The sequence below is a fragment of the Mustela putorius genome, unplaced genomic scaffold (assembly GCF_011764305.1).
Source record: "Mustela putorius furo isolate JIRA1106 unplaced genomic scaffold, ASM1176430v1.1 tig00000799_pilon_pilon_pilon, whole genome shotgun sequence".
NCBI lineage: Eukaryota > Metazoa > Chordata > Mammalia > Carnivora > Mustelidae > Mustela > Mustela putorius.
The window spans coordinates 70,455-97,529 of record NW_025421483.1 but is presented as its reverse complement, the minus strand read 5'-3'; the positions used below and the strand labels follow the sequence as shown (position 1 = coordinate 97,529).

Genomic DNA, 27,075 nt, shown 5'->3' with positions numbered 1-27,075 from the left:
TTTACAGATTGAGAACTGCAAAACTCCAGTGCTAGGGGAATATAGCACGTAGAACTTATGACTTTTTTCCCCATGATTCAATAGTCTTCCACCTTTAATTTTTAAATTTTCTTTATTTTTTTTTTTTAATTTTCTCCACCTTGGGGTGCCTGGGTGGCTCAGTTGGTTAGGCAACTGCCTTCGGCTCAGGCCATGATCCCAGGGTCCTAGGATCAAACCCCATGTCGGGCTCCTTGCTTGGCAAGGTGCCTGCTTCTCCCTCTCCCTCTGCCTGATGCTCTGCCTGCTTGTGTTCTCTCTCACTCTCTGTCAAATAAATAAATAAAATTAAAAAAAATTTTTCTCCGCCTTTTTAAAATTTTTTGTTAATTTTTATTTTTACAATCACATTCTATCCCTTTATTGTACTTAACCTTAATATATCTTAATTTACATGTATAAAGATATAAATATAGATATAAAGATATCTTAAAGATTATATATATATTGATATCTATCTATAGATATAGATAGATATAGATATCTTTCTTTCTTTCTTTCAAATTTTGGAATCCAGTTTCCTCTAACAGACCAAAAAACACCCAAAATCTAGTGTATGGCTCTGTTCTATTCATCTGCCTGATCATCATCTTTGTGTTTGCTTGGTTTTTTTCTTCTTCTTTTTTGTTTTCTTTTGTTAGAGTCTTTTTTAACTTTCCTCTTTATCATTACATTTTATCCTCTCAGTGTATTTAATTTTATTTTTTTATATATAAGGGTTTTTTTTTCCCCTCACAATTTCAAGATGTAATTTTTTCTAACAAACTGACCAAGATACACTAAGGAGGAAGGGTATTGCTCTGTTATATTCACCTATATGTTTATATCTCTTCCTTTTTGTTCTTATTTTGTTTTTTTTTTCCTTTTTCTTTGTGCTATCTTGTTTTTTAATTTCCATTTTTATAATCACATTCTATCCTTTCATTGTATTTAACTTTATTTCTGTACATATACAAGTCCTTCTTTACAATTTTGAAATCCATCTTCCTAAAAAACAGACCAAAATACAGAATCCATCATATTGCTCTATTCTGCTCACCTGTCTGATTATACATACTTTTCCCCCTGGTTTTGGAAATCTTCTGATTTATTTAGTGTATATTTCTCTGGGGTTGTTGTTGCACTTTTAGTATTTTGTTCTCTTGTTCATCTACTCTTCTCTGGATATAATGACAAGTCAGAAAAACTCACCTCATAAAAAGAGAACAAGAGGCAGTACTGACTGCCAGGGGCCAAATCAATATGGACATTAGTAAGATATTGGAACTGGAGTTCAGAATAACATTTATAAAGATACTAGCTGGGCTTGAAAAAAGCATAGAAAATACCTTTCTGGAGAAAAAAAAAAGAACTAAAATCTAATCAAATTGAACTCAAAAAGGCTATTAATGAGATGCAATAAAAAATGGAGGCCCTAACTGCTAGGATACATGAAGAAATAGTGATATTGAAGACTAAACAGTGGAGAATAAAGAAGTTGAGAAAAAGAGAGAGAAACAACTACTGGATCAAGGGGAGAATTCAAGAGATAAGTGACACCATAAAGTAAAACAGTATTAGAATAATTGGTATCCCAAAAGAAGAGGAAAGAGAGAGAGGAGCAGAAGGTATATTGGAGCAAATTATAGCAGAGACCCTCCCTGATCTTGGGAAGGAGACAGGCATCAAGATATAGGAGGCACAGAGAACCCCCCTCAAAATCAATAAAAATGGGTCAATACCCTGACTTATAATAGTGAAACTTAAAAATCTCAGAGACAAAGAGAAAATCCTGAAAGCACCTCAGGACAAGAGAGCAGTAACCTACAAGGGTAGAAACATTAGATTGGTAGCAAATCTGTCCACAGGGATCTGGCTGGCCAGAAAAGACTGACAAGATATATTCAGGGTGCTAAGTGAGAAAAACATACAGCCAAGAATATGCAGCTAATATGTCATTCAAAATAGGTTCCAGAACAAACAGAAACAGAAGAAGAATTTGTGATTACCAAACCAGTCCTGTAAGAAATACTGAAAGGGGTCCTCTACACAAAGAGAGTCCAAAATTAACATAGACCAGAAAGGAACAGAGACAATATATAGTAACAATCACCTTACAGGCAATACCATGATACTTAAGTGATTTATTGCAATAGTTATTCTGAATGTAAATGGACTAAATGACCTAATCAAAAGACACAGGGTATCACACTGGATAAAAAAGCAAGACTCGGGGCACCTGGATGGCTCAGTGGGTTAAGCCTCTCCCTTTGGCTCAGGTCATGATCCCAGGGTCCTGGAATCGAGCCCCACATCAAGCTCTCTGCTCAGCAGGGAGCCTGCTTCCCCCTCTCTCTCTGCCTGCTGCTCTGCCTACTTGTGATCTCTGTTTGTCAAATAAATAAATAAAATCTTAAAAAAAAAAGCAAGACCCATTAATATGCTGTCAGTAAGAGACACATTTTAGAACCAAAGACACCTGCAGATTTAAGGTGAGGGGTGTGGAAAACAATTTATCATGTTAATGGACATCAAAAGAAAGCTGGGATAGCAAACCCTTATATCAGACAAATTAAATTTTAAACCAAAGACTGAAATAAGAGATGAGGAGGGATACTATATCCTACTTGAAGGGTCTTTCCAGCAAGAAGATCTAACAACTCTAAATATTTATGCCCCTAACCTGGGCACAGCCAATTATATAAGCCAATTAATAACAAAATCAAAGAATCATGTAAATAATAATACAATGATAATAGGGAATTTTAATAGTAGTGAGGGGAGCCCTCCTCACTGCAATGGACAGATCTTCTAAGCAACAGACCAACAAGGAAATAAGGGCTTTGAATGACACACTGGACCAGATGGACTTCACAGATATATTCAAAACCTTCCATCCCAACGCAACATATACACTTTCTTCTTGAATGCACAGGGAACATTCTCTAGAATAGATCACTTTCCGAGTCACAAATCAGACCTCAACTCATACCAAAATATTGAGATCATTCCCTATATATTTTCAGACTGTATTGCTTTGAAACTGGATCTCAATCAGAAGAGGAAAGTTGGAATGAACTCAAATACATAGATGCTACACAGCATCCTACTGAAGAATGATGGGTCAACCGGGAAGTGAAAAAGGAATTTAAAAATTCATAAAAACAATTGAGAATGAAAACACAACTGTTCAAAATCTATGGAACACAGCAAAGGCAGTCCTAGAGAAAAGTATATAGTGATACAAGCCTTTCTCATAAAACAAGAAAGGTCTCAAATACACAACCTAACCCTACACTTAAAGGAGCTGGAGAAAAAACAGCAACAAAAGCCTAAATCCAGCAGGAGAAGAGAAATAATAAAGATTAGAGAAGAAATCAATGAAATAGAAATCAAAAGAACAGTAGAACAGATCAATGAAACTAGGAGCTGGTTCTTTGAAAGAATTAATAAGATTGATAAACCCCTGTCCAGACTTATCAAAAAGAAAAGAGAAATAAATCATAATCATGAATTAAATAAAATTATGAATGAAAGCAGAGAGATCAAAACAAATTCTAAAGATACACTAACAATTCTAGAAACATGTGAGCAACTATATGCCACCAAATTTGACAATGTGGAAGAAATGCTTAATTACATTAAAATGCTTACTTTAGTAGATACACACATGGGACCTAGAAGTCAAACTGTAAACTGTTTGTGATTATGGATGACTTTGTTCTTTGCTTCTTGTGTTTTTGAGTTTCCTTTTATGCACATGTTAACTTTTAAAAAATAAAATTTTTAAAACCTAAAAAAAAAAAAGAAAGAAATGGATGCATTCCCAGAGATGTGTATAAACTATATAGTAACTGAACCAGAAAGAGAAAACTTGAACAAACACATTTGCAACAAGAAAATTGAAGCAGTAATCAAAAACCTCCCAACAAACTAGAGTCCAGGGCCAGAAGGCTTCTCAGGGAAATTCTACCAAACATTTAAAGAATTAGTACCTTTTCTTTAAGATGCCTCAAAAAATCAAAATGGAAGGAAAACTTTCAAACTCTTTTTATGAAGCCAGCATTACCTTGATCCCCAAACCAAACACCCCACCAAAAAGGAGAATTGCAAACCAATATCCCTGATGAACATGGATGCAAAAATTCTTATCAAAATATGAGCCAATAGGATCCAAGAGTTCATTAAGAGCATTATTTACCACAACCAAGTGGGATTTATTCCTGGGATGCAATCAGACAACAAAAAGAAATAAAAGGCATCTGAAATGGCAAAGAAGAGATCAAACTCTCTCCCTTTGCAGCTGACATGATACTCTTCAACAAATGGTGTTATCTCTTTAACAAATGGTATAGGAAAGATTTGACAGCCACATGTAGAAGAATGAAACTGGGCCATTTCCTAACACCATACACAAATATAGACTCAAGACAGACCAAAGACCTAATGTGAGACAGGAATCCATCAAAATCCTAGAGAACACAGGTAGCATCCTCTCCAATCTCATCTGCAGCAACTTCTTGCTAGACATGTGTCCAAAGAAAATGAAACAAAGGCAAAAATGAACGATTGGGACTTCATCAAAAGCTTTTGCACAGCAAAGGAAATAGTCAAGAAAATCAAAAGACAACTGACAGAATGGGAGAAGATATTTGCAAATGACATATCAGTTAAAGGGCTAGAATCCGAAATCTACAAAGAACTTATCAATCTCAACAGCCAAAGAACAAATCCAATCAAGAAATTGGCAGAAGACACGAATAGACATTTTCCAAATAAGACATCCAAATGGCCAACAGACACATGAAAAGTGCTCAATATCACTTGGCAGGGAAATACAAATCAAAACCACAGTGAGATACTACCTCACACCAGTCAGAATGGCTAAAATTAACAAGTCAGGAAATGACAGATTTTGGTGAAGATGAGGAGAAAGGGAAACCCTCCTACACTGTTGGTGAGAAAGTAAGTTGGTACAGCCACTCTGGAAGAGTGTGGAGGTTCCTCAAAAAGTTGAAAATAGAGTTACTACTAGTAACTCTATGACCCAGCAATTGCACTACAGGGCATTTACCCTAAAGATACAAATGCGGTGACCCAAAGGAGTGCATGCACCTGAATGTTTATAGCAGCAATATCCATAATAGCCAAACTGTGGAAAGAGCCTAGATGTCCATCAATAAATGAATGCATAAAGAAGTTTTGTACACAATGGAATACTATGCAGCATTCAAAAAACATAAATCTTGCCATTTCAGCAATTTGGATGAAACCAGAGGGTATTATGGTAAGTGAAATAAGTCAATCAGAGAAAGACAACTATCATTACCATGTTACTGATATATGGAGTTTAAGAAACAAAGCAGAGGATCACAGAGGAAGAGAGGGAAAAAAAAATGTAACAAGATGAAACCAGAGGGGGACAAAACCTGAGTCTCTTAATCATAGAAAAAAAACTGAAGCTAACTGGAGGGGAGGGGGATTGAGGGATAGAATAACTGTGTATGTGTTGAAATGAGCACTAGGTATTATATAAGACTAATGAATCATAGGCTTGTATCCCTGAAACAAATAATATATTATATTTTAATCAATTGAATGTAAATTTCAAAAAATTAAAAAAAAAACAGCAAAGTAAGAATATAGTTGAGATAGCTTATCTAAAGATTGCAAATACGTGAAAATCCATCGGCAGATCGAAGAGAAGAAGAACAGCAATTCTGGAAACAGAAAAACAACCACTTTCTGAAAGGTAGGACCAGCGGAGAAGTGAATCCAAAGCGACGGGAAGATAGACACCGGGGGAGGGGCCGGCTCCCGGCAAGCGGCGGAGCAACCGCGCACAAAATAAGGACATTTAAAAGTCTGTTCCGCTGAGGGACATCGCTCCAGAGGCTACCCGGGGCAAAGCCCACGTGGGGTCAGCGTGGCCTCAGGTCCCGGAGGGTCACAGAAGGATCGGGGGTGTCACAGAGCTTGCGGGTATTGGAAAGGGAAAGCTGGCTACAGAGACAGAGCCGACAGTAAGCTCACAGCTCGGTGTTACCTTGAACCGGTCACAGGCTCGGTGAGCTCAGAGCGCAGCCGGAGGTCAGGCAGACGGGAGTAACTGGGCGCGGTTCTCTGAGCACGCACTGAGGAGTGCGGCCCTGGGCTCTCGACTCCTCCAGGCCGGAGACCAGGAGGCCTCCAATTGTATTCCCGTCCTCCGGAACCTATGGAAAGCGCTCAGGGAACAAAAGCTACTGAAAGCAAACCCAAGCGGATAACCGGCCCGGGTAAGGGTGGTGTAATTCCGCCTGGGGCAGACACTTGAGAATCACTACACCAAGTCCCTCCCCCAGAAGATCAACAAGAAATCCAGCCAAGACCAAGTTCACCTACCAAGGAGTGTGGTTTCAATACCAAGGAGAGCAGCAGAATTCTAGAGGAGGAGAAAGCAAAGCACGGAACTCATGGCTTTTTCCCTGTGATTTTTTTTAGTCTTGCAGTTAATTTACTTTTTTTTCTTTTTCATTTTTTGTTTTTTTTTTCTTGCCTTCGGGTAAAAATTTTTTTTTAACTGTTACCTTTTTCTTTTTTAAAGATTTTTTACTAGTTTATCGAATATATATATTTTTTCATTTTTATATTTTTCTTAGGTGTTTTCTTTTTTTTTAAATTCTTTTCCTTTTTTTTCTTTCTTCCTTTTTGAACCTCTTTTTATCCCCTTTCTCCCCCCTCACGATTTGGGATATCTTCTAATTTGGTTAAAGCATATTTTACTGGGGTTGTTGCCACCCTTTTAGTATTTTACTTGCCCCTTCATATACTCTTATCTGGACAAAATGACATGACGGAAAAATTCAACACAAAAAAAAGAACAAGAGGCAGTACCGAAGGCTAGGGACCTAATCAATACAGACATTGGTAATATGTCAGATCTAGAGTTCAGAATGACAATTCTCAAGGTTCTAGCCAGGCTCGAAAAAGGCATGGAAGATATTAGAGAAACCCTCTCGAGAGATAGAAAAGCCCTTTCTGAAGAAATGAAAGAACTAAAATCTAACCAAGTTGAAAACAAAAAAGCTATTAATGAGGTGCAATCAAAAATGGAGGCTCTAACTGCTAGGATAAATGAGGCAACAGAAAGAATTAGTGATATAGAAGACCAAATGACAGAGAATAAAGAAGCTGAGCAAAAGAGGGACAAAGAGCTACTGGACCACGAGGGGAGAATTCGAGAGATAAGTGACACCATAAGACGAAACAACATTAGAATAATTGGGGTTCCAGGAGAAGAAGAAAGAGAGAGGGGAGCAGAAGGTATACTAGAGAGAATTATTGGGGAGAATTTCCCCAATATGGCAAAGGGAACGAGCATCAAAATTCAGGAGGTTCAGAGAACACCCCTCAAAATCAATAAGAATAGGCCCACACCCCTTCACCTAATAGTAAAATTTACAAGTCTGAGTGACAAAGAGAAAATCCTGAAAGCACCCCGGGAAAAGAAGTCTGTCACGTACAATGGTAAAAATATTAGATTGGCAGCTGACTTATCCACAGAGACCTGGCAGGCCAGAAAGAGCTGGCATGATATTTTCAGAGCACTAAACGAGAAAAACATGCAGCCCAGAATACTATATCCAGCTAGGCTATCATTGAAAATAGAAGAAGAGATTAAAAGCTTCCAGGACAAACAAAAACTGAAAGAATTTGCAAACTCCAAACCAGCTCTACAGGAAATATTGAAAGGGGTCCTCTAAGCAAAGAGAGAGCCTACAAGTGGTAGATCAGAAAGGAACAGAGACCATATACAGTAACAGTCACCTTACAGGCAATACAATGGCCCTAAATTCATATCTCTCAATAGTTACCCTGAATGTTAATGGGCTAAATGCCCCTGTCAAAAGACACAGGGTATCAGAATGGATAAAAAAACAAAACCCATCTATATGTTGCCTCCAAGAAACTCATTTTAAGCCCAAAGACACCTCCAGATTTAAAGTGAGGGGGTGGAAAAGAATTTACCATGCTAATGGACATCAGAAGAAAGCAGGAGTGGCAATCCTTATATCAGATCAATTAGATTTTAAGCCAAACACTATAATAAGAGATGAGGAAGGACACTAGATCGTACTCAAAGGGTGTGTCCAACAACCAGATTTAACAATTTTAAATATCTATGCCCCCAACGTGGGAGCAGCCAACTATATAAACCAATTAATAACAAAATCAAAGAAACACATCAACAACAATACAATAATAGTAGGGGACTTTAACACTCCTCTCACTGAAATGGACAGATCATCTAAGCAAAAGATCAGCAAGGAAATAAAGGCCTTAAACGACACACTAGACCAGATGGACATCACAGATATATTCAGAACATTTCATCCCAAAGCAACAGAATACACATTCTTCTCTAGTGCACATGGAGCATTCTCCAGAATAGATCACATCCTCGGTCCTAAATCAGGACTCAACCGGTATCAAAAGATCGGGATCATTCCCTGCATATTTTCAGACCACAATGCTCTAAAGCTAGAACTCAACCACAAAAAGAAGTTTGAAAAGAACCAAAATACATGGAGACTAAACAGCATCCTTCTAAAGAATGAATGGGTCAACCGGGAAATTAAAGAAGAATTGAAAAAAATCATGGAAACAAATGATAATGACAATACAACGGTTCAAAATCTGTGGGACACAACAAAGGCAGTCCTGAGAGGAAAATATATAGCGGTACAAGCCTTTCTCAAGAAACAAGAAAGGTCCTGGTACACAACCTAACCCTACACCTAAAGGAGATGGAGAAAGAACAAGAAAGAAACCCTAAGCCCAGCAGAAGAGAAATCATAAAGATCAGAGCAGAAATCAATGAAATAGAAACCAAAAAAACAATAGAACAAATCAAAGAAATAGGAGCTGGTTCTTTGAAAGAATTAATAAAATTGATAAACCCCTGGCCCGTCTTATCAAAAAGAAAAGAGAAAAGACCCAAATAAATAAGATCATGAATGAAAGAGGAGAGATCACAACAAACACCAAAGAAATACAAACTATTATAAGAACATACTATGAGCAACTGTACGGCAATAAATTTGACAATCTGGAAGAAATGGATGCATTCCTAGAAACATGTAAACTACCACAACTGAACCAGGAAGAAATAGAAAGCCTGAACAGACCCATAACCAGTAAGGAGATTGAAACAGTCATTAAAAATCTCCAAACAAACAAAAGCCCAGGGCCAGACGGCTTCCCGGGGGAATTCTACCAAACATTTAAAGAAGAACTAATTCCTATTTTCCTAAAAGTGTTCCAAAAAATAGAAATGGAAGGAAAACTTCAAAACTCATTTTATGAGGCCAGCATCACCTTGATCCCAAAACCAGACAAGGATCCCACCAAAAAAGAGAGCTATAGACCAATATCCTTGATGAATCCAGATGCGAAAATACTCAACAAAATACTAGCCAATAGGATTCAACAGTACATCCAAAGGATTATTCACCACGACCAAGTGGGATTTATTCCAGGGCTGCAAGGTTGGTTCAACATCCGCAAATCAGTCAATGTGATACAACACATCAATAAAAGAAAGAACAAGAACCATCTGATACTCTCAATAGATGCTGAAAAAGCATTTGACAAAGTACAGCATCCCTTCCTGATCAAAACTTTTCAAAGTGTAGGGATAGAGGGCACATACCTCAATATCATCAAAGCCATCTATGAAAAACCCACCGCAAATATCATTCTCAATGGAGAAAAACTGAAAGCTTTTCTGCTAAGGTCAGGAACACGGCAGGGATGTCCATTATCACCACTGCTATTCAACATAGTACTAGAGGTCCTAGCCTCAGCAATCAGACAACAAAAGGAAATTAAAGGCATCCAAAACGGCAAAGAAGAACTCAAATTATGACTCTTTGCAGATGATATGATACTATATGTGTAAAACCCAAAAGACTCCACTCCAAAACTGCTAGAACTTATACAGGAATTCAGTAAAGTGTCAGGATATAAAATCAATGCACAGAAATCAGTTGCATTTCTCTACACCAACAACAAGACAGAAGAAAGGGAAATTAAGGAGTCAATCCCATTTACAATTGCACCCAAAACCATAAGATACCTAGGAATAAACCTAACCAATGAGACACAGAATCTATATTCAGAAAACTATAAAGTACTCATTAAAGAAATTGAGGAAGACACAAAGAAATGGAAAAATGTTCCATGCTCCTGGATTGGAAGAATAAATATTGTGAAAATGTCTATGCTACCTAAAGCAATCTACACATTTAATGCAATTCCTATCAAAGTACCATCCATCTTTTTCAAAGAAATGGAACAAATAATTCTAAAATTTATATGGAACCAGAAAAGATTTCGAATAGCCAAAGGGATATTGAAAAAGAAAGCCAACGTTGGTGACATCACAATTCCGGACTTCAAGCTCTATTACAAAGCTGTCATCATCAAGACAGCATGGTACTGGCACAAAAACAGACACATAGATCAATGGAACAGAATAGAGAGCCCAGAAATAGACCCTCAAGTCTACGGTCAACTAATCTTCGACAAAGCAGGAAAGAATATCCAATGGAAAAAAGACAGCCTCTTCAATAAATGGTGCTGGGAAAATTGGACAGCCACATGCAGAAAAATGAAATTGGACCATTTCCTTACACCACACACCAAAATAGACTCAAAATGGATGAAGGACCTCAATGTGTGAAAGGAATCCATCAAAACCCTTGAGGAGAACACAGGCAGCAACCTCTTCGACCTCAGCCGCAGCAACATCTTCCTAGGAACAACGCCAAAGGCAAGGGAAGCAAGGGCAAAAATGAACTATTGGGATTTCATCAAGATCAAAAGCTTTTGCACAGCAAAGGAAACAGTTAACAAAATCAAAGGACAACTGACAGAATGGGAGAAGATATTTGCAAACGACATATCAGATAAAGGACTAGTGTCCAGAATCTATAAAGAACTTAGCAAACTCAACACCCAAAGAACAAATAATCCAATCAAGAAATGGGCAGAGGACATGAACAGACATTTCTGCAAAGAAGACATCCAGATGGCCCACAGACACATGAAAAAGTGCTCCATATCCCTCAGCATCAGGGAAATACAAATGAAAACCACAATGCGATATTCCCTCACACCAGTCAGAATGGCTAAAATCAACAAGTCAGGAAATGACAGACGCTGGCGAGGATGCGGAGAAAGGGGAACCCTCCTACACTGTTGGTGGGAATGCAAGCTGGTGCAACCTCTCTGGAAAACAGCATGGAGGTTCCTCAAAATGTTGAAAATAGAACTGCCCTATGACCCAGCAATTGCACTATTGGGTATTTACCCTAAAGATACAAACGTAGTGATCCAAAGGGGCACGTGTACCCGAATGTTTATAGCAGCAATGTCCACAATAGCCAAACTATGGAAAGAACCTAGATGTCCATCAACAGATGAATGGATCAAGAACATATGGTATATATAAACAATGGAATACTATGCAGCCATCAAAAGAAATGAAATCTTGCCACGCGACAACATGGATGGAACTAGAGCGTATCATGCTTAGCGAAATAAGTCAAGCAGAGAAAGACAACTATCATATGATCTCCCTGATATGAGGAAGTGGTGATGCAACATGGGGGCTTAAGTGGGTACGAGAAGAATAAATAAAAGAAAATGGGATTGGGATGGAGACAAACCATAAGTGACTCTTAATCTCACAAACAAACTGAGGGTTGCTGGGGGGGAGGGGGTTTGGGCGAAGGGGGTGGGATTATGGACATTGGGGAGGGTATGTGTTTTGGTGAGTGCTGTGAAGTGTGTAAACCTGGTGATTCACAGACCTGTACCCCTGGGGATAAAAATATATGTTTATAAAAAATAAAAAATTATAAAAAAAAAAACGAAACAAAGCTTAAACATGCAATAAATAAATACATTTAAAATAGAAAAAAAAGAATATAGTCATACACTGATATTAAGGGGGCAGTAGACTTGTAAATTTAAAGAAGGTGGATTTTTTTTTTTTTAATGTGGGACCATGCCTTGCATGCAACCCCACACAGGGTTCAAACTCACAATCCTGAGATCAACATCTGAACTGAAATCAAGCATCAGATGCTAACTGAACCACACTGGTGTCCCAAAGTTGGAATTACTAATGAAACTGATTGCAAAATAAGGACATGCAAATGGCTGAAGACACATGGGAGTATTATTGGATAGTGCTGATGTTCAAGTTCTCATAGGTGATTATGCATGCATAGAGGAACCAATCTCCTCATATATCTGGAATGTTATAGCATATTAAGCTGCCAGTATGAGAAATAGATAATTAGATTTGTTCATATTTTGAGTTTTGGCAAGGCAACATAACAGAAAGATAGTGATGCCAGGGATTTTCATTTATCAGTAAGAGAATGCTAGAAATTATTAACCATGGGACTAAATTAGGGAAGGTTAAGAAGTGAAGTCAGGAGAACTGATGCCTCAGAAAAGTTGAGGGACCTAAATGAGACTGACACACTGGAGGAGTGTGAGTACCTAAGTAATAAACTACGGGACTTTATATTTCCTGTTCCATCTAAATAATCAGTTGTGGATGCCAACTGTTGCCATGTTTTAAGAGAGAGTGCATAAGTCGGGAATAGATTCAATCACAAATGACAAATATCCAATAAACAAATGGCTTAAAGATAAAAGTTTATTTCTCACAGAAAAGAATTCTAAAGTTACATAATAGAGTAGTTCCATATAGTTGCCCCAAAAACCCAAGTCTACTGTAATTTCTTTGCCATGCATATTGTATTTCATAGTCAGAGATGTTCTTTCAGTTCCATTCTCCATGACACATTTGGCCAGCAGAAAATGTAAAGAAAAAAAAAATGAAGGATACAATTTCTCTTTTAGGACACATTCCAGAAATCACACAGAATAATTCAGTTTATAACACACTGGCCATCAACTAGTTACATGCAACAGGGGAAGCTAAGAAATCTAATGTTTATATGAGTTTGTCACAGGACAAGGTAATACTATGAAAACATTATAATTAAGGAAGAAGAGAGAACTGGTATGAGGAACAATTATCAGTTTTTGTCTCAGAGCATCATCTTAAGAATGACTTGTAAGAAGAAGAAAAAAAATCATTTGCATCTCCTTAGGGGAGAATTATAATAATCATTGAGGCCCCAAATAATCATTTCTCCTGTTCAGTTATGTTAATTGCACCACCATTCTCTTCTCCCATTGGACAGATGGTTAGGGTGCCTGGAGCAGAGGACCAAAGCCTGAGAAGTGGTCTTAGGGCACCACTAAATGTGTTCTTAGTAAAAGAGAAAATGTGGGATCCATCTGTCATATTGTAGAAAGATACATCTCCATCTTCATAATCCAGGAATATCCCCACAGAATGGGGTATTTCTCTTACAGTGAGACAGGTTTCTGGGGAGGTGAGGGCCCAGTACTCTCTATTATAGAATCTGATGGCCCAGAAACCATGCTGTGGAGACAAAGTGACCTTCCCCTTCCTTTTTACATTATTGAGACAAATTCCCAGGTCCCAAGTAGGTGCATCCTTAACCTTAACCTCCCAGAAGGATCTCCCAGAGCTGATGTGCTGCTGACCCAACACGCAGGGGAGGGAGTCAAATCTCTGGGTGGAGCTGGATAGATCTTGATGACTTTCTTGCCAGGTCACTCGTCTCCTGTTTTCAGACAGGAGAAGGGAAGGATGGGCAGTGTCTTCATCCAGGGTCACATTTACTGTGGACAAGTAGACTATTATTTTTCTGGGAAGGACCAGGTAAGCTTGGACCAGAGGATCCACCTTTCAGTGAAGGTTTCTTTTGCCTTGGGTAAATCTAACTCACCTCCACCCATCTTTCTGCAAGACTACCCCACAAGAAGCAGTGTCCCTTGTGCATCATCATAGACTTACCAGCCTGGAACTCTTCTTTCCTCCAATCTACAAGAAACAAGTGTACATGAGAACCTACCCTCTAAAATATAGCTGCCTTTCTCACCAGAATACCATGAGTATAAATTCCCTAGGATTAATTCAGGAATAATAACAACCAAAGGAAATACTCTTATATCCTCAAATATCTATTTATTTACCTTTTCCCAAATTGTGTTTGACTTGAAGATTTGACACATGTCATGCTCTCTTTATATAATGTTCCCTCAGGATAAATTTCATTTAAGTATTTAGGATGTTGAGATGAAACAGGGAATATGATGAATCTGATCAAGTAACTTATTTTTTGCTTTAGTTTTCTCAGATTTTTAGCAGACAATAACCACTCTACCTATGTTCAACTTATGCTCAAAAGTAAAGAAACTGCTAAAATTTAATATTTCCAACACATTATTATCTATTAAAATATTGAGTAATCTGCCAAGTTCATGGAATATATGCTTTGGAGTTGCTTTGATTTTTAGCACATTGTTTTATGCACAGTAGGTATTGATTTAAAATATCTTTGATAGTAGGATTTTCTTCATCAGAGTTCATAGCACTCACCAGGATATAATTGTGCCTTCCTCCAGGCTGGAAAAAAAGAAAAAAACATCAAAAAAGGAAAACTTTTACCTGTTTTCTCTCATTGTCTTTTCCATTTCTCCCTTTCTTTGTCCAATTTCTTCTGAAATTCTTGGATTTTCTGTTTTAATACTGTATTATTTTCATACTTTCTTTTTTTTCAAATATCATTAAAAAAAAAAAAGATCACGAGTAGGGTAGGTACAAACATAGAAGCAAGACAAAGTAGGAGAGATGGAGGAGCAGGAAAGATAACATAAAATCAAGACAAGGTTGGAGGGTAGGAGGGAAAGAAATGCCAAATCACTTAAGGTTTGCTCTTCTGAGAGATTTTACTAAACCTCTTTAAATTTAGAAAGCTAATGCTACAAATATTTCTTTGCCAACCATAGAATTTTTTATTAAATTTCTCAGGACCTGAGAAATTATAGAGTAGAGCTTTCTGAGAGACAAACATTACTCACCAGCCTTGTATTGAGCTTTCCTCCTAGCTGAGAGAAAACACACAAACACTCATGTATGAGACAGATCTTCTTAACATCATAAGGAAGATATAATTAAAAGCATACATTTGCTAACATTTATGTCTGTTTATTGGTCAAGTAAAGTCCATTTCAAAAGTAATAAAAAGGAATCTCTAAAGTCCATTCCATGTAGAAATTTTACTGCAATTTGCAGAATACAGTCCCTATACAATACACTGTAGATTTAATGTGAAGATTTAAATAATTCTTATATAATATTAAAAATAGCATAAGGATATCTTAGAAGATAGCATTAGACTTTAGAGATAATAAGCTATGAAGCTAATAAGCAATGAAGTTTGAGTGAAATAAAAAAGAATGTATAAAAGACCATAAAAGAAGAGAACCTATTGAATTAATAAGTAAATGGATTTAAGTAAAAATGAAAGAAGAGTAATAACTATGGCTGGAAAGAGACAGTAAGCAGGCAAAGCATGCAAAAATACTTATATACCATGGATCACTGGAAATTTGTCAAGAGAAGAAGACTGTTATATGTCAAGGTTACACTTGACATCAGTAGTATGCAAAATGTGTGAAAGGCAATCAAAAAGAGGAACTTCTGTCACTTGGCAGTTTTGGAGTCTGAGCCCATCCATTAAGAACTGGGGTAATATTATGTACAAAACGATGGGCACTTTGTCTCAGAAGATGTGTTGGAGAACTCAATTTAAAGGACAGCTTTCTATTAAATGGAGAAGACCACTTCTCCTTAGCTTAATCCCCTCAGCTCATCAAGTTTATAATGAGATTATGGCAATCATCTAGAAGATAGAACCCTGCAAATAAATCAAAAGAATGAAAAGGAATGACAAAAAATATTCATAGGAAATACATCAGTAAAAAGTATGCCAGAAAAAGTTACCAATTTCCTGTTGAAATCCTGAAAAGTAAAAAGGAAAAAAACTCATGTAAATGCCAGTCAACGTCAAGGAAAACCAACATATATTTAATAAAATAATTTTCTAAAAGATGTTGTATTATTAGTAGCTTATTGAGTAGATTAGTAATCTTGAAAATTTATTGGACTATGTCAGACTAAATAAGATGCCTTTAGTGAAGACACATATGTATAAATCCTGAATGATCTTTCTAGAAGATTTCACAGCATTGACAAAAAATTGACTCTGGGCCTGGTTATAATTTTTTTCAATTCTGTTGATATCTAATTCTTTGTCTTTAATAAAATTTAATTTAGTTGTCACATGATAGGACTTTCCAAATTAACTTAAAAAATCTGTCCTCTTGGATTTTATCCTTTAGAAGGTCAAAGAAGAAAGTGAGAAGGCTCTAACTAAAATCTTTCTATTCCTAGTAACTTACATATAAGTAGAGAATTTCTCAGAACATAAATCTCTTAAAAACAGAAAATAAAATTGATATTGATTACTGACTCATGTATTTGGAGGAAATATAATTTTTATTATAATTTTTTATAAACATATAATATATTATTAGCCCCAGGAGTACAGGTCTGTGAATTGCCAGGTTTACACACCTCACAGCACTCACCATAGCACATACCTTCCCCAATGTCCATAACCCCACCACCTTCTCCCAAGCGGGAAATATAATTTTTAAAATGAGTTATGGAGGAAAACAAATGCTATGATTGTATAAGTAAAATATTAGAAGAGTGTGCTTTAAACACTCTTATCTTTTCCCTAAAATGTGGCTCTGTGCTTTATTAAAGTTTCTTAGAAAACATTCATGGAAATTTCAAATGTTAGCTCATTTATTAAGTTAACATTTTGTATAAAGCAGTATTTGAGGGACACCTGTGGGGCTCAGTCAGTTAATTGCCTGCCTTTGGCTCAGGTCATGATCTCAAGGTCCTGGGTTAGTGTCCAGCATAGGGCTCCTTGCTCAGCAGGGCTATGGCTACTTTAAATGCATTTGTCAAATTGCAGTATTGCAGTAGCTACGTTGTATAAATTTGCCATAAATACTGTACAAGGGAATACTGAAATATTGCTCACTTAAAATAATGAAAGGTCAGGTGTTGGGTTGTTTCTATTCATATTTTTCTTCACTGATTAATTCATAACCTTATTTTATTTGAGTTCTATGTTAACTCATGCCTGCATGAAGATTATCTTAAATGAACAGGGTGTGAAATCCAGGAAGGGAAATGAATAGGGTTCTCGGAGAAAGATTCTGTTTCTTACCAGAGTTATACTGTGCCTTCTTCCTATCTGAGAGAAAATATATAGAAATGTGTATATGAGAGAGCTTTTCTTTTTTCATTTTTTATTTTATTATGTAAGTCACCATACAGTACCTTATGAGACAGGTTTTCTAAACATTAGAAAGAAGGTACAACCAAAGTCCTACACCTGCTAATGATTGTTTTTTGATAACTGACCAAGTCATGTCCATTCCATAATTAAGGAATTACATCTCTGAAATCCATTCATTTGATATCTCATTGAATACCATGGGATATGTAGGAATGTGGAGATTTAAATAATTCTTTTGGTGAGGTAATAGTGTCAGTGTAGAAAAAACTTAGAACATACCCTTAGACTCCAGAGATATAGTATCAATGAGATTAATTGAATGAAAAATGTATGTATGGGACATATGGGTGGTTCATCAGTTAAGTGCCCAGTTCTTGATTTTGGAAGTCATAATGTCAGGGTCCTGGGATTGAGCCCCACATCAGGCTCCATGTTCAATGGGGGATCTGTTAGGATGCTCTCCCCCTCTCCTTCTGCCCCTTGCTCCTTTCTCTCTCTCTCTCTGATGAATAAACAAATCTTTTAAAAAATATTGGAGGGGAGATAAACCATGAGAGATTGTGAACTCCAAGAAACAAACAGTGTTTTAGAGGGGAGGAGGGTAGGCGATGGGTGCCTGATGGTTGTTATTAAGGAGAGCACGTATTACATGGAGCACTGGGTGTTATATGTAAACAATGAATATTGGAACACTACAACAAAAACTAATGATTTATTGTATGGCAAATAACATAACACAATTAAGAAATAATAAATAAATAAAATATTTAAAATATTTATTCAACAATTTGTTGAATTACTAATTGAATAGATAAAACTTCAAATGAAAGAAGAGTAATAAGTGTAGCTGGAAGGAGAAAATAACCACTCAAAATCATGCAAAGAATATTTATATAGGTTTGATCACTTGAGAAAATGTTCAAGGGAAGTTGAACAGCAAGTCTCAAGGTTACACTTGACTATAGCATGTTCAGAGTGTTTCAGAGGCCAATAGAAGAAAAAACTTAACTCAGAAACTTTGGATTCTGATTCCTTACCTTCAGATTTAAGATATTTTCCTGTTCACACTAAAGGACACTCCTAGTCAAAGAACATGTTGGAAAACCCAAGTGAGAGGATATTTTCTGGAACATATCTTGCATGGAAACAAGCACAGTGTTCCTACCTAATCCTCTGCATCTCACCAACCTTAAAATGAAATTATGATAAGCATCTGGAAGATAGAAGATGTTGAAGAATATATGGCAAATAAAAGCAAAGAAATGAAAACCTTGAGGAGACTGAATGAGAAGGGACAATGGGAGAATCTCAGGAAACAAAACAAAGTGGATAGCAAAGTGCGGCCACTTTGGAAAACAGTGTGGAGATTCCTCAAAAAGTTAGAAAAAAAGCTACCCTATGACTTGGCAATTATACTAATGGGTATTTACCTTGAAGATACAGATGTAGTGAGAAGAAGGGGCATGTGCAACCCAATGTTCATAGCAACAATGGCCACAATTGCCAAACTGTAGAAAGAGCCGAGATGCCCTTTAACAGACGAATGGATAAAGAAGATGCCCTTTAACAGACGAATGGATAAAGAAGATATGGTCCATATATACAATAGAATATTATTCAGCCATCAGATAGGATGAATACCCAGCTTTTGCATCAACATGGATGGTACTGGATAGAATAATTAGACATTCAAGAAAACAAAGGACAAAGATAGGGGCGGGTAGTGAGTTAAAGAATCAGGAAATGACAAGAACAAAATCATTTCTATGCAGTGCAGCACCAAAGGAATGTGAATCTGAAAAAAAAAAAAAAATTACCATTTTCTTCCAGATGGTCTTCTGAAAAAGAAACGGAGAACACTTTGTAAATTTAAAGAGAAATATCCAGTAGTGCAATTGCAGGGTTATAGGTTAGCTCTATTTTTAATTTCTTAAAGAATCCCCACACTGTTTTCCAAAGTGGCTGCACAAACTTGTATTATAAATATGGAAAAGTAAGATGAATTGAAAATTTCCAATGCAATGTAAATTGGTAGGATGAATATAATGAGATAAAAGTAAGCAGAGAACACACGAAAAATGAAAAATTGGCTAAAGAGCACATGCTTATCCTCAGAAAGGGATAAAAATGAGTTAATTTTCTCAAATGACTATATGCTAAGCAAATGTTGAAGAAGTGTCAGAAACACTACCTAGAATATCATCCCACGCATATTTCCTTTTAGATGGCTTTAGGTATTTAAGGAATTCAAGGTTTGGAACAAAACACATATTTGATAAAATAATTTTACAAAATATTTTTCTGGTAGTGGTTTTTAAAAATTATTTTCTAAATTTTGCCATTTTTTTTTACAAGTACATGATTAAGCAAGTTGTCTTTAAGTGAATGCACAACTTGTATAAGTAGTAATCAATTTGTAAATCTTGGGAAAGTCTTTTTTGTAGATGTTAAAATCATTGAGAAAATGAATGGATATAACGTGAGAACACAGATCTTTCTGTAAGTCTGATGGTTTCTAATTCTTTGAGTTTAAGAAATGTGCCATAACTTAATTGTCAATATATAGAATTTTTTTTTTTAGATTTTTATTTATTTGACAGAGACCACAAGTAGGCAGAGAGAGAGAGAGAGAGAGAGAAGCAGGCTCCCTGCTGAGCAGAGAGCCCGATGCGGGACTCGATCCCAGGACCCTGAGATCATGACCTGAGCCGAAGGCAGCGGCTTAACCCACTGAGCCACCCAGGCGCCCCAATATATAGAACTTTTAAAAACTAGCTTTGGTAAACACTAAGATTTTTAATGTTTAACTCAGAAGAAATTCAAAGAATTGAGTGATGTTGCCCTAACCCACTTTTCCCATTCTCACTAACATGTATATAAGGATGCACTTGCTAAGCACCTGTGTCTCTTATAAGCAAAGAAGAAAATAAGAGGATTAAAATTTATGCTGAGATTAATTGGGGGAAATAAAATATGTGTTAATGGTAATACAGGTGTACATAAAATGCAACTGTGAATGTTGGGAAAGGCACTCTCATGTGCATAATCCCTCAATCTCCACTCTGTTATTGGTGTTAATCGCTCTGCCTGACTCTTCCCCAATTTTCTTGAATTGTTTAGATCCTCATTACACCTATTAGTCCTCATTTCTATCTCCCAAATTTTAGATATTCTTCAATTATATACCTTCTGGTCTAACTTTCCTCCTATGAAAAATGAGGTTTTTTTCAGCTCTATTCATTGCTGGAAAGAGAGTTTAATTATTTCTAAACTAAATGACTTAAAAGGAAGGAAAATAAAGCAGACATGATGTGAATTAGGTTTAGAACTAATGACCTAATCCTACCTTAAGGTGACACTTCTACATCTGCCAAACAAAAATACTGCCACTCACACACACATTATTAATAAAATTTACCTGGAAGAAGTGATTAGTTTACATAAATCAAAGGACATAAAAAGTTGCAGAAGTAATAATGAGGGAAGTTGAAATATAAAATAAGACTGCGAACTTCATTGGAAAGATGAAATAATGAGGCAATATCGTAGGAAAATACATGTATCTTGGTGTTGACAAAGATGATGATGGAGAGTTCAAGACAAATGTGCAAGAACATAAAAACATATAAACATTGGGGTACAGATGGCCCTTCTTTTCACTACATCTGTATCTTTGGAGTAAATACCCAGCAGTGTAATTGTTGGGTCATAGAGTAGCTCTATTTTTAATTTTTGAGGAACCTCCACACTGTTTTCCAAAGTGGCTGCACCAATTTTCATTCCTACCAACAATGTAAGAGGGTTCCCTTTATCTACAACTTCTCTAAAATTTGTTGTTTCTTGCCTTGTCAATTTTTGCCATTCTAACTGGTGTAAGGTGGTATCTCAATGTGGTTTTGATTTGAATTTCCCTGATGGCTAATGATGAATACTTTTTCATGTGTCTGATAGCCATTTGTATGTCTTCATTGGAGAAGTGTCTGTTCTTGTCTTCTGCTCATTTTTTGACTTGATTATCTGTTTCTAGGGTGTTGAGTTTGAGAAGTTCTTTATGGATCTTGGATAATAGACCTTTGTCTGTAGTGTCATTTGTGAATATCTTCTCCCATTCCGTGGGTTTCTTCTTTGTTTTGTTGACTATTTCCTTTGCTGTGCAGAAGCTTTTAATCTTGATGAAGTCCCAAAAGTCCATTTTTGCCTTTGTTTCCCTTGCCTTTGGAGACATATCTTGAAAGAAGTTTCTGTGGTCAATGCCAAAGAAGTTACTGCCTATGTTCTCCCCTAAGATTTTGATGGATTCCTGTTTCACATTGGGGTCCTTCATCCATTTTGAGTTTCACATTGGGGTCCTTCACCATTTTTGTATGGTGAAAGAGAATGGTCAAGTTTCATACTTCTATGCATAGCTGTCCAATTTTCCCAGCACTGTTTATTGAAGAGACTTTCTTTTTTCCACTGGATATTTTTTCCTGCTTATTGATGATTACTTGACCATAGAGTTGAGGGTCCATATCTGGGCTCTCTGTTCTGTTACATTTGTCTATGTGTCTGTTTTTGGCCAGTACCATGCTGTCTTAGTGATCAATCACAGCTTTGTAATAAGCTTGAAATTAGGCAGTGTGATGCCCCGAGCTTTATTTTTCTTTTTCAACATTTCCTTGGCAATTCAGTGTTTTCTGGTTCCATACAAATTTTAGGAGTGTTTGTTCCAGCACAAACACTAGTATTTTGATCAGGATGGTTTTGCAAGTAAAGATTGCTCTGGGCAGCATAGACATTTTAACAATGTTTATTCTTCTGGTCCATGAGTATGGAATATTTCTCCATTTTCGTGTGTCTTCAATTTCTTTCATGAGTGTTCTGTAGTTTCTAGAGTATAGATCATTTACCTCTTTGGTTAGGTTTATTCCAAAGTATCTTATGGTTTTTGGTGCTATTGGAAATAGAATCAATTCTCTAATTTCTCTTTCTACAGTTTTATTGTTAATGTATAAGAAAGCAACAGATTTCTGTGCATTGATTTTGTATCCTGCCACATTACTGAATTATTGCATGAGTTCTGTTAATTTGGGGGTGGAGTCTTTGGGGTTTTCCACATAAAGTATCATGTCATCTGTGAGGAGAAAGAGTTTGACTTCCTCTTTGCCAGTTTGAATACATTTTATTTCGTTTTGGTGTCTGATTGCTGTTGCTAGGACTTCTATTAGTACATAGAACAACAGTGGCAGGACTGGGCATCCTTGTCCTGTTCCTCATCTCAAAGGGAAGGCTGTTAGCTTTTCCCCATTGAGAATGATATTCACTGTGGGTTTTTCACAGATGGACTTTATGAAGCTGAGGTGTATTTCCTCTATCCCTATGCTCTGAAGAGTTTTAATCTGGAAAGGATGCTGTATTTTTGTCAAATGCTTTTTCTGCATCAATTAAGAGAACCATGTGGTTCTTCTCTCTTCTCTTATTGATTTTGTTCTATCACATTGATTAATTTGCCATTGTTGAACCACCTTTGTATACAGGGATAAATATACCTGTCATGATGGATAATCTCTTTAATGTACAATTCAATCCTCTTAGCTAGGATCTTGTTGAGAATCTTCATATCCATATTCATCAAGGATACTGGCCTGAAATTTTCCTTTTGCCTGGTTTTGGGATCAAGGTAATGCTGGCCTCATAGAGTGAGTCTGGAAGTAAGTGTGCACCCCCAGCAACCCTCTCAGTGGTCGACCAAGGTCCCTGCTTTTCTCTACACCCCCTTGCCACCAAAACCAAGAGTGATACTTGTCTGGGTGAACTCAGCCCTCGTGTCTGCCATTCCTGGGACTGCTGACTCAAGTCCACACTGGCTCCTCTCAGGTGTGGGCAGGTGGTGGCTGTACCCATTGTGGACCATGGGCTTAGGCCCATGCCTGTGTCCCTGGTCCCAGAAATTGTCCTTTAAACCCCTTTTTTCTGTTTGCTGTTATCAGTCCCTTTCTGTCTCACAGCCAAGGAACACAGGGCACTTTTGTATTGGGTATTACTTTCCAATGGCTCGCTTTTGGTGCCTCCTTCCCCCTTATGTTTATCCTCTGATATCTTCCCACACAAACCCAACTGTATCTTTTATAAGTCTCAAGTGATGATCCTCTGCCCCTGTAGATATACAGGCATGTATAATTTTACTTCTCAGACTGGTTTCATGGATGTTCAGAGTACTCTGGTAGATATCCAGCTCAATTCAGGGGACCAATTGAAATAGAGTCCCCTCCTTCTCTGCCATCTTGCCCCCCTCCCAGAATTTACACGTGTTTGAAAGACAAATGATAAAGGATTAACTCAGTGACTTTGGAGTGCTCTCCCATGTCTTAAAGATTGAGATAATATCATGTATATAATAATAGGACCCTTCCCTGGAATACATGATATGGCACTTACATAAAGACTTGTCAGTAAATGTAATTGAGTGGAAACCATGTGCTTGTTAACTAAATCCCTTTATTTTATCAACTTCATAATTTTACACTGGCACTGGAAAGGCATAGGATGAATAAAAGAAATATGGGAAAGATGGGAAACAGAAGTGAAGGAAATATATGGGAATGGTGCAGAAACCAAATAATGGGGAGGGAGAGCAGATATTCAAAAGGGAGAGCCAAAGGATGCATGCAAGTGAAGAGGCAGGAAATGTCAATGGTGACAGGCATCATAGTGCAGAACTAAAGTGTTGTCAGGATATTTACAATTCCTTTTTTGAGGTTCTTCTGATAAACAAATCAAAAATATTAATTTGATATTAATGTAAATGTCAAAGTAAATGTAAATGAAAAAAATTAAAATTTGTTTAAAAAATTAGAATGTGTTTGGGTGTCTGAGTGGCTCAGTTGGTTAAGTGTCTGCCTTCAGGTCAGGACATGATCCTGGAGTCGAAGGATCGAGGCTCCACATCTGGCTCCTTGCTCAGTGGGGAGTCTGATTCTCCCTCTCCCTCTGCCCTTCCCCCCTTTCCTTCTCTCTCTGTCTCTCTCTCAAATAAATAAATGAAATATTTTTTAAAAATAAAAAACAATGTAAAGTTAAAACTAACAAGATGCTGCACACAGGCACACATGCACACATATACACACACACACACACACTCACTCACATCCCATTAGTAGCAGGAGAACTCATTTTGATTTACATAATGCTCTCCAGAAAATATAAAAGGAAAGGGAAAGAGTGATGATTTTACTGCATTAGAGAATAAATAAGAAATGTTATTTTTGGAGGTTACATTTTATGAATATCTTTTTAAAATGTCCTCACACTTTCTTACCCTAATAGGTTCTTTAACTCTTTTAATCTACCTCTATCTTTATATATAACACATGCACACACACATAGAGATGTTCTCTTTCTCTCTCTCCAGATGTGTGTGTGTATACACAAATATAATCTCACCAATTACATGCTTATATATACGCTATTCATATATATGTGATATGCACACACACACACACACACACACACACACACACACACACACAGATACATAGCAACAAGTAGTACCCATTTGCCAACTCTTGGTATGTGATTTTGGAATTCATCGCAAAAAGTTAAAAAGTGAATAATTCAATGATGCATACGATTCTTTTCTCAACTCTGGTCATGTTCACTTTTTTACTTTAGAAAATATTGCAAGAGTATTCAATTTGTTTGTTAGTTAATTCCTCACAATTAATTATTTGATTAAAAAATCACTAGAGAACTTAAGAATTTTGAGTATTGGAAAAAAATGTTTAAAGGTAAAATATTGTCATAATTTTGTCTTCTTTCTTCTCTCACTTCATCCTTTTTTTCCTTTTCTGCCTTCCTTCCACTCCTTATCCTCAATTGTTCCTGTGTTTCCAAGCTTTGCCTTCATCACATGATGATGATTGCTATTATAATATTGAAGTAAAGTACTGAGAAGAAGAAAATAAGAATGAAAGTTGAGAGGAAAGAAATGAGAGTAAAGAAAGGAAAAGAAGGGACTAAATTGAAGAAGCAGAGGTATTTGTAGAATGGCTCTGTTGTTTGCACTCTGGAAGAAGCCATCTACATTATAGAGATGTAGGGGGAAAAAGCCAGGGAGAAATAATAATGGTGAGAATTTCAGTGCCCCACTTTCATCAATGAATACATCATCCAGACATAAAGTAAATAAGGAAATACTAGATTTGAACTACATTTTATATCAGATGGACATAACAGACACATACAGATCATGCCAATCAACAGTATCAAAATGGACATTTTTCTCAAGTGCACACAGGGTATTCTCCAGGATAGATCATGTTTTAGTCACAAAATAAGTCTTGACAAATTTATGAAAATTGGTATCATATCAAGTATATAATTTTTTGTCACAGTGATTTGAAACTACAGGTCAGTAACAGGAGGAAAGGTGACAGAGTCACAAATACAATGAGATTAAACAAAGTGTTCTGAAAGCCCAATTTGTCAAAGAAGTAAACAAAAGGGAAATCAATGTCTTGAGATATATGAAAATGGAATCACGACATACAGAAACATAAGGGAAATAGCAAAACCTTTATAAGAGGAAAATTTATAATGATCAATCCTACACTAATAAAGAAGAAAGGTCCTAAATAAACAACTTAACTTGAAACTTCAAGGCTTACTACCTCAAAGTTAATAAAGTAAAGAAATAATAAAGATTTTGTAAATGTAATAAAAGCCAGAAAAACAATATAAAATATCAATGAAACTAAAAGTTGGTTTTGGGAAGATAAACAAAATTGACAGATCTTATTTAGATTACCTTAGAAAAATTGGAGAAAATTTCAATGAACTAGATTGAAAAACACATTACGATTGATAAAGCAAACAATCAATAGACTAAAAACTAACTTCTTCTCCACATTCTCGCCAACAGTTGTTATCTTGTGTTGGCGGAATTATCAATTGGTACAGCCTTAATTAAAAAAAAAATAACAACAACAACAACAACAAACCACCAAAAAACAGTAGAGAAGATCTTCAAAAAATTTAAACTAAGAGCCAGGGAAGATGACATAGGAGGACCCTGACCTCATCTCATTCCATGACACACCCAGGTAACATCTATATCTATGCAACTCTAAGAATGACCCAGGAATGGGCAGAACAGATATTTCACAGCTAATTGTAGAGACAAGGCAGATCTGGAAAAGTAATATAGTGGTAGAGAGATCTGGTTAGGAACCAAATCCGCAGCCTGACTAACCATAATCTAAAGGAACAACAGAATTGCAGAAAACTGAAATCAGACCCCACACTAGGCTTCTATGTCCCTGGGATGCGCACTGGTAAGATGAGTCCCTATAACATCTGGCTATGAAAACCAGCATAATTTAACTCCTGGGGGTTTAAAAATCATCAGCCTGGGTGGCTCAGTGGGTGGGGGCCTCTGCCTTCGGCCCAGGTCATGATCCCAGGGTCCTGGAATTGAGCCCCATGTTGGGCTCTCTGCTTGGCAGGGAGCCTGGTTCCCCCTCCCTCTCTGCCTGCTTCTCTGCCTACTTGTGATCTGTCTGTCAAATAAATAAAATCTTTAAAAAAATTATCAAGCTTAACCCTGGGAGAGCTGGAGGCCAATGGGATACCAAGTTACTACCCTCAAAGAGCAAGCATACTAAATAAATTGGCAAGAAACACAGCAATTAAGATATCTGGGGTATTTCTGAGGAAGATTTATTGACTAAACTCATAACGTGTTCTAGAGAGGCAGGGA

At 36.8% G+C, this 27,075-nt stretch overlaps 1 protein-coding gene across 1 annotated transcript in view; it reads right to left on the bottom strand.

Moving 5' to 3' along the window:
* Positions 1 to 12,718: 12,718 nt before the first annotated feature.
* The window catches only part of LOC123393307 (butyrophilin subfamily 1 member A1-like), a 58,665-nt gene continuing 44,308 nt past the window's right edge, over positions 12,719 to 27,075 (bottom strand). The window contains exons 3-8 of the mRNA XM_045084854.1: positions 19,157 to 19,177; positions 15,965 to 15,982; positions 15,040 to 15,066; positions 14,558 to 14,584; positions 13,973 to 13,999; positions 12,719 to 13,797 (exon numbers count right to left, since the gene is read on the bottom strand). Coding sequence (XP_044940789.1) covers positions 13,232 to 13,797; positions 13,973 to 13,999; positions 14,558 to 14,584; positions 15,040 to 15,066; positions 15,965 to 15,982; positions 19,157 to 19,177 — 686 coding nt within the window. The 3' untranslated portion in view covers positions 12,719 to 13,231. The remainder of the gene's footprint in view (positions 13,798 to 13,972; positions 14,000 to 14,557; positions 14,585 to 15,039; positions 15,067 to 15,964; positions 15,983 to 19,156; positions 19,178 to 27,075) is intronic.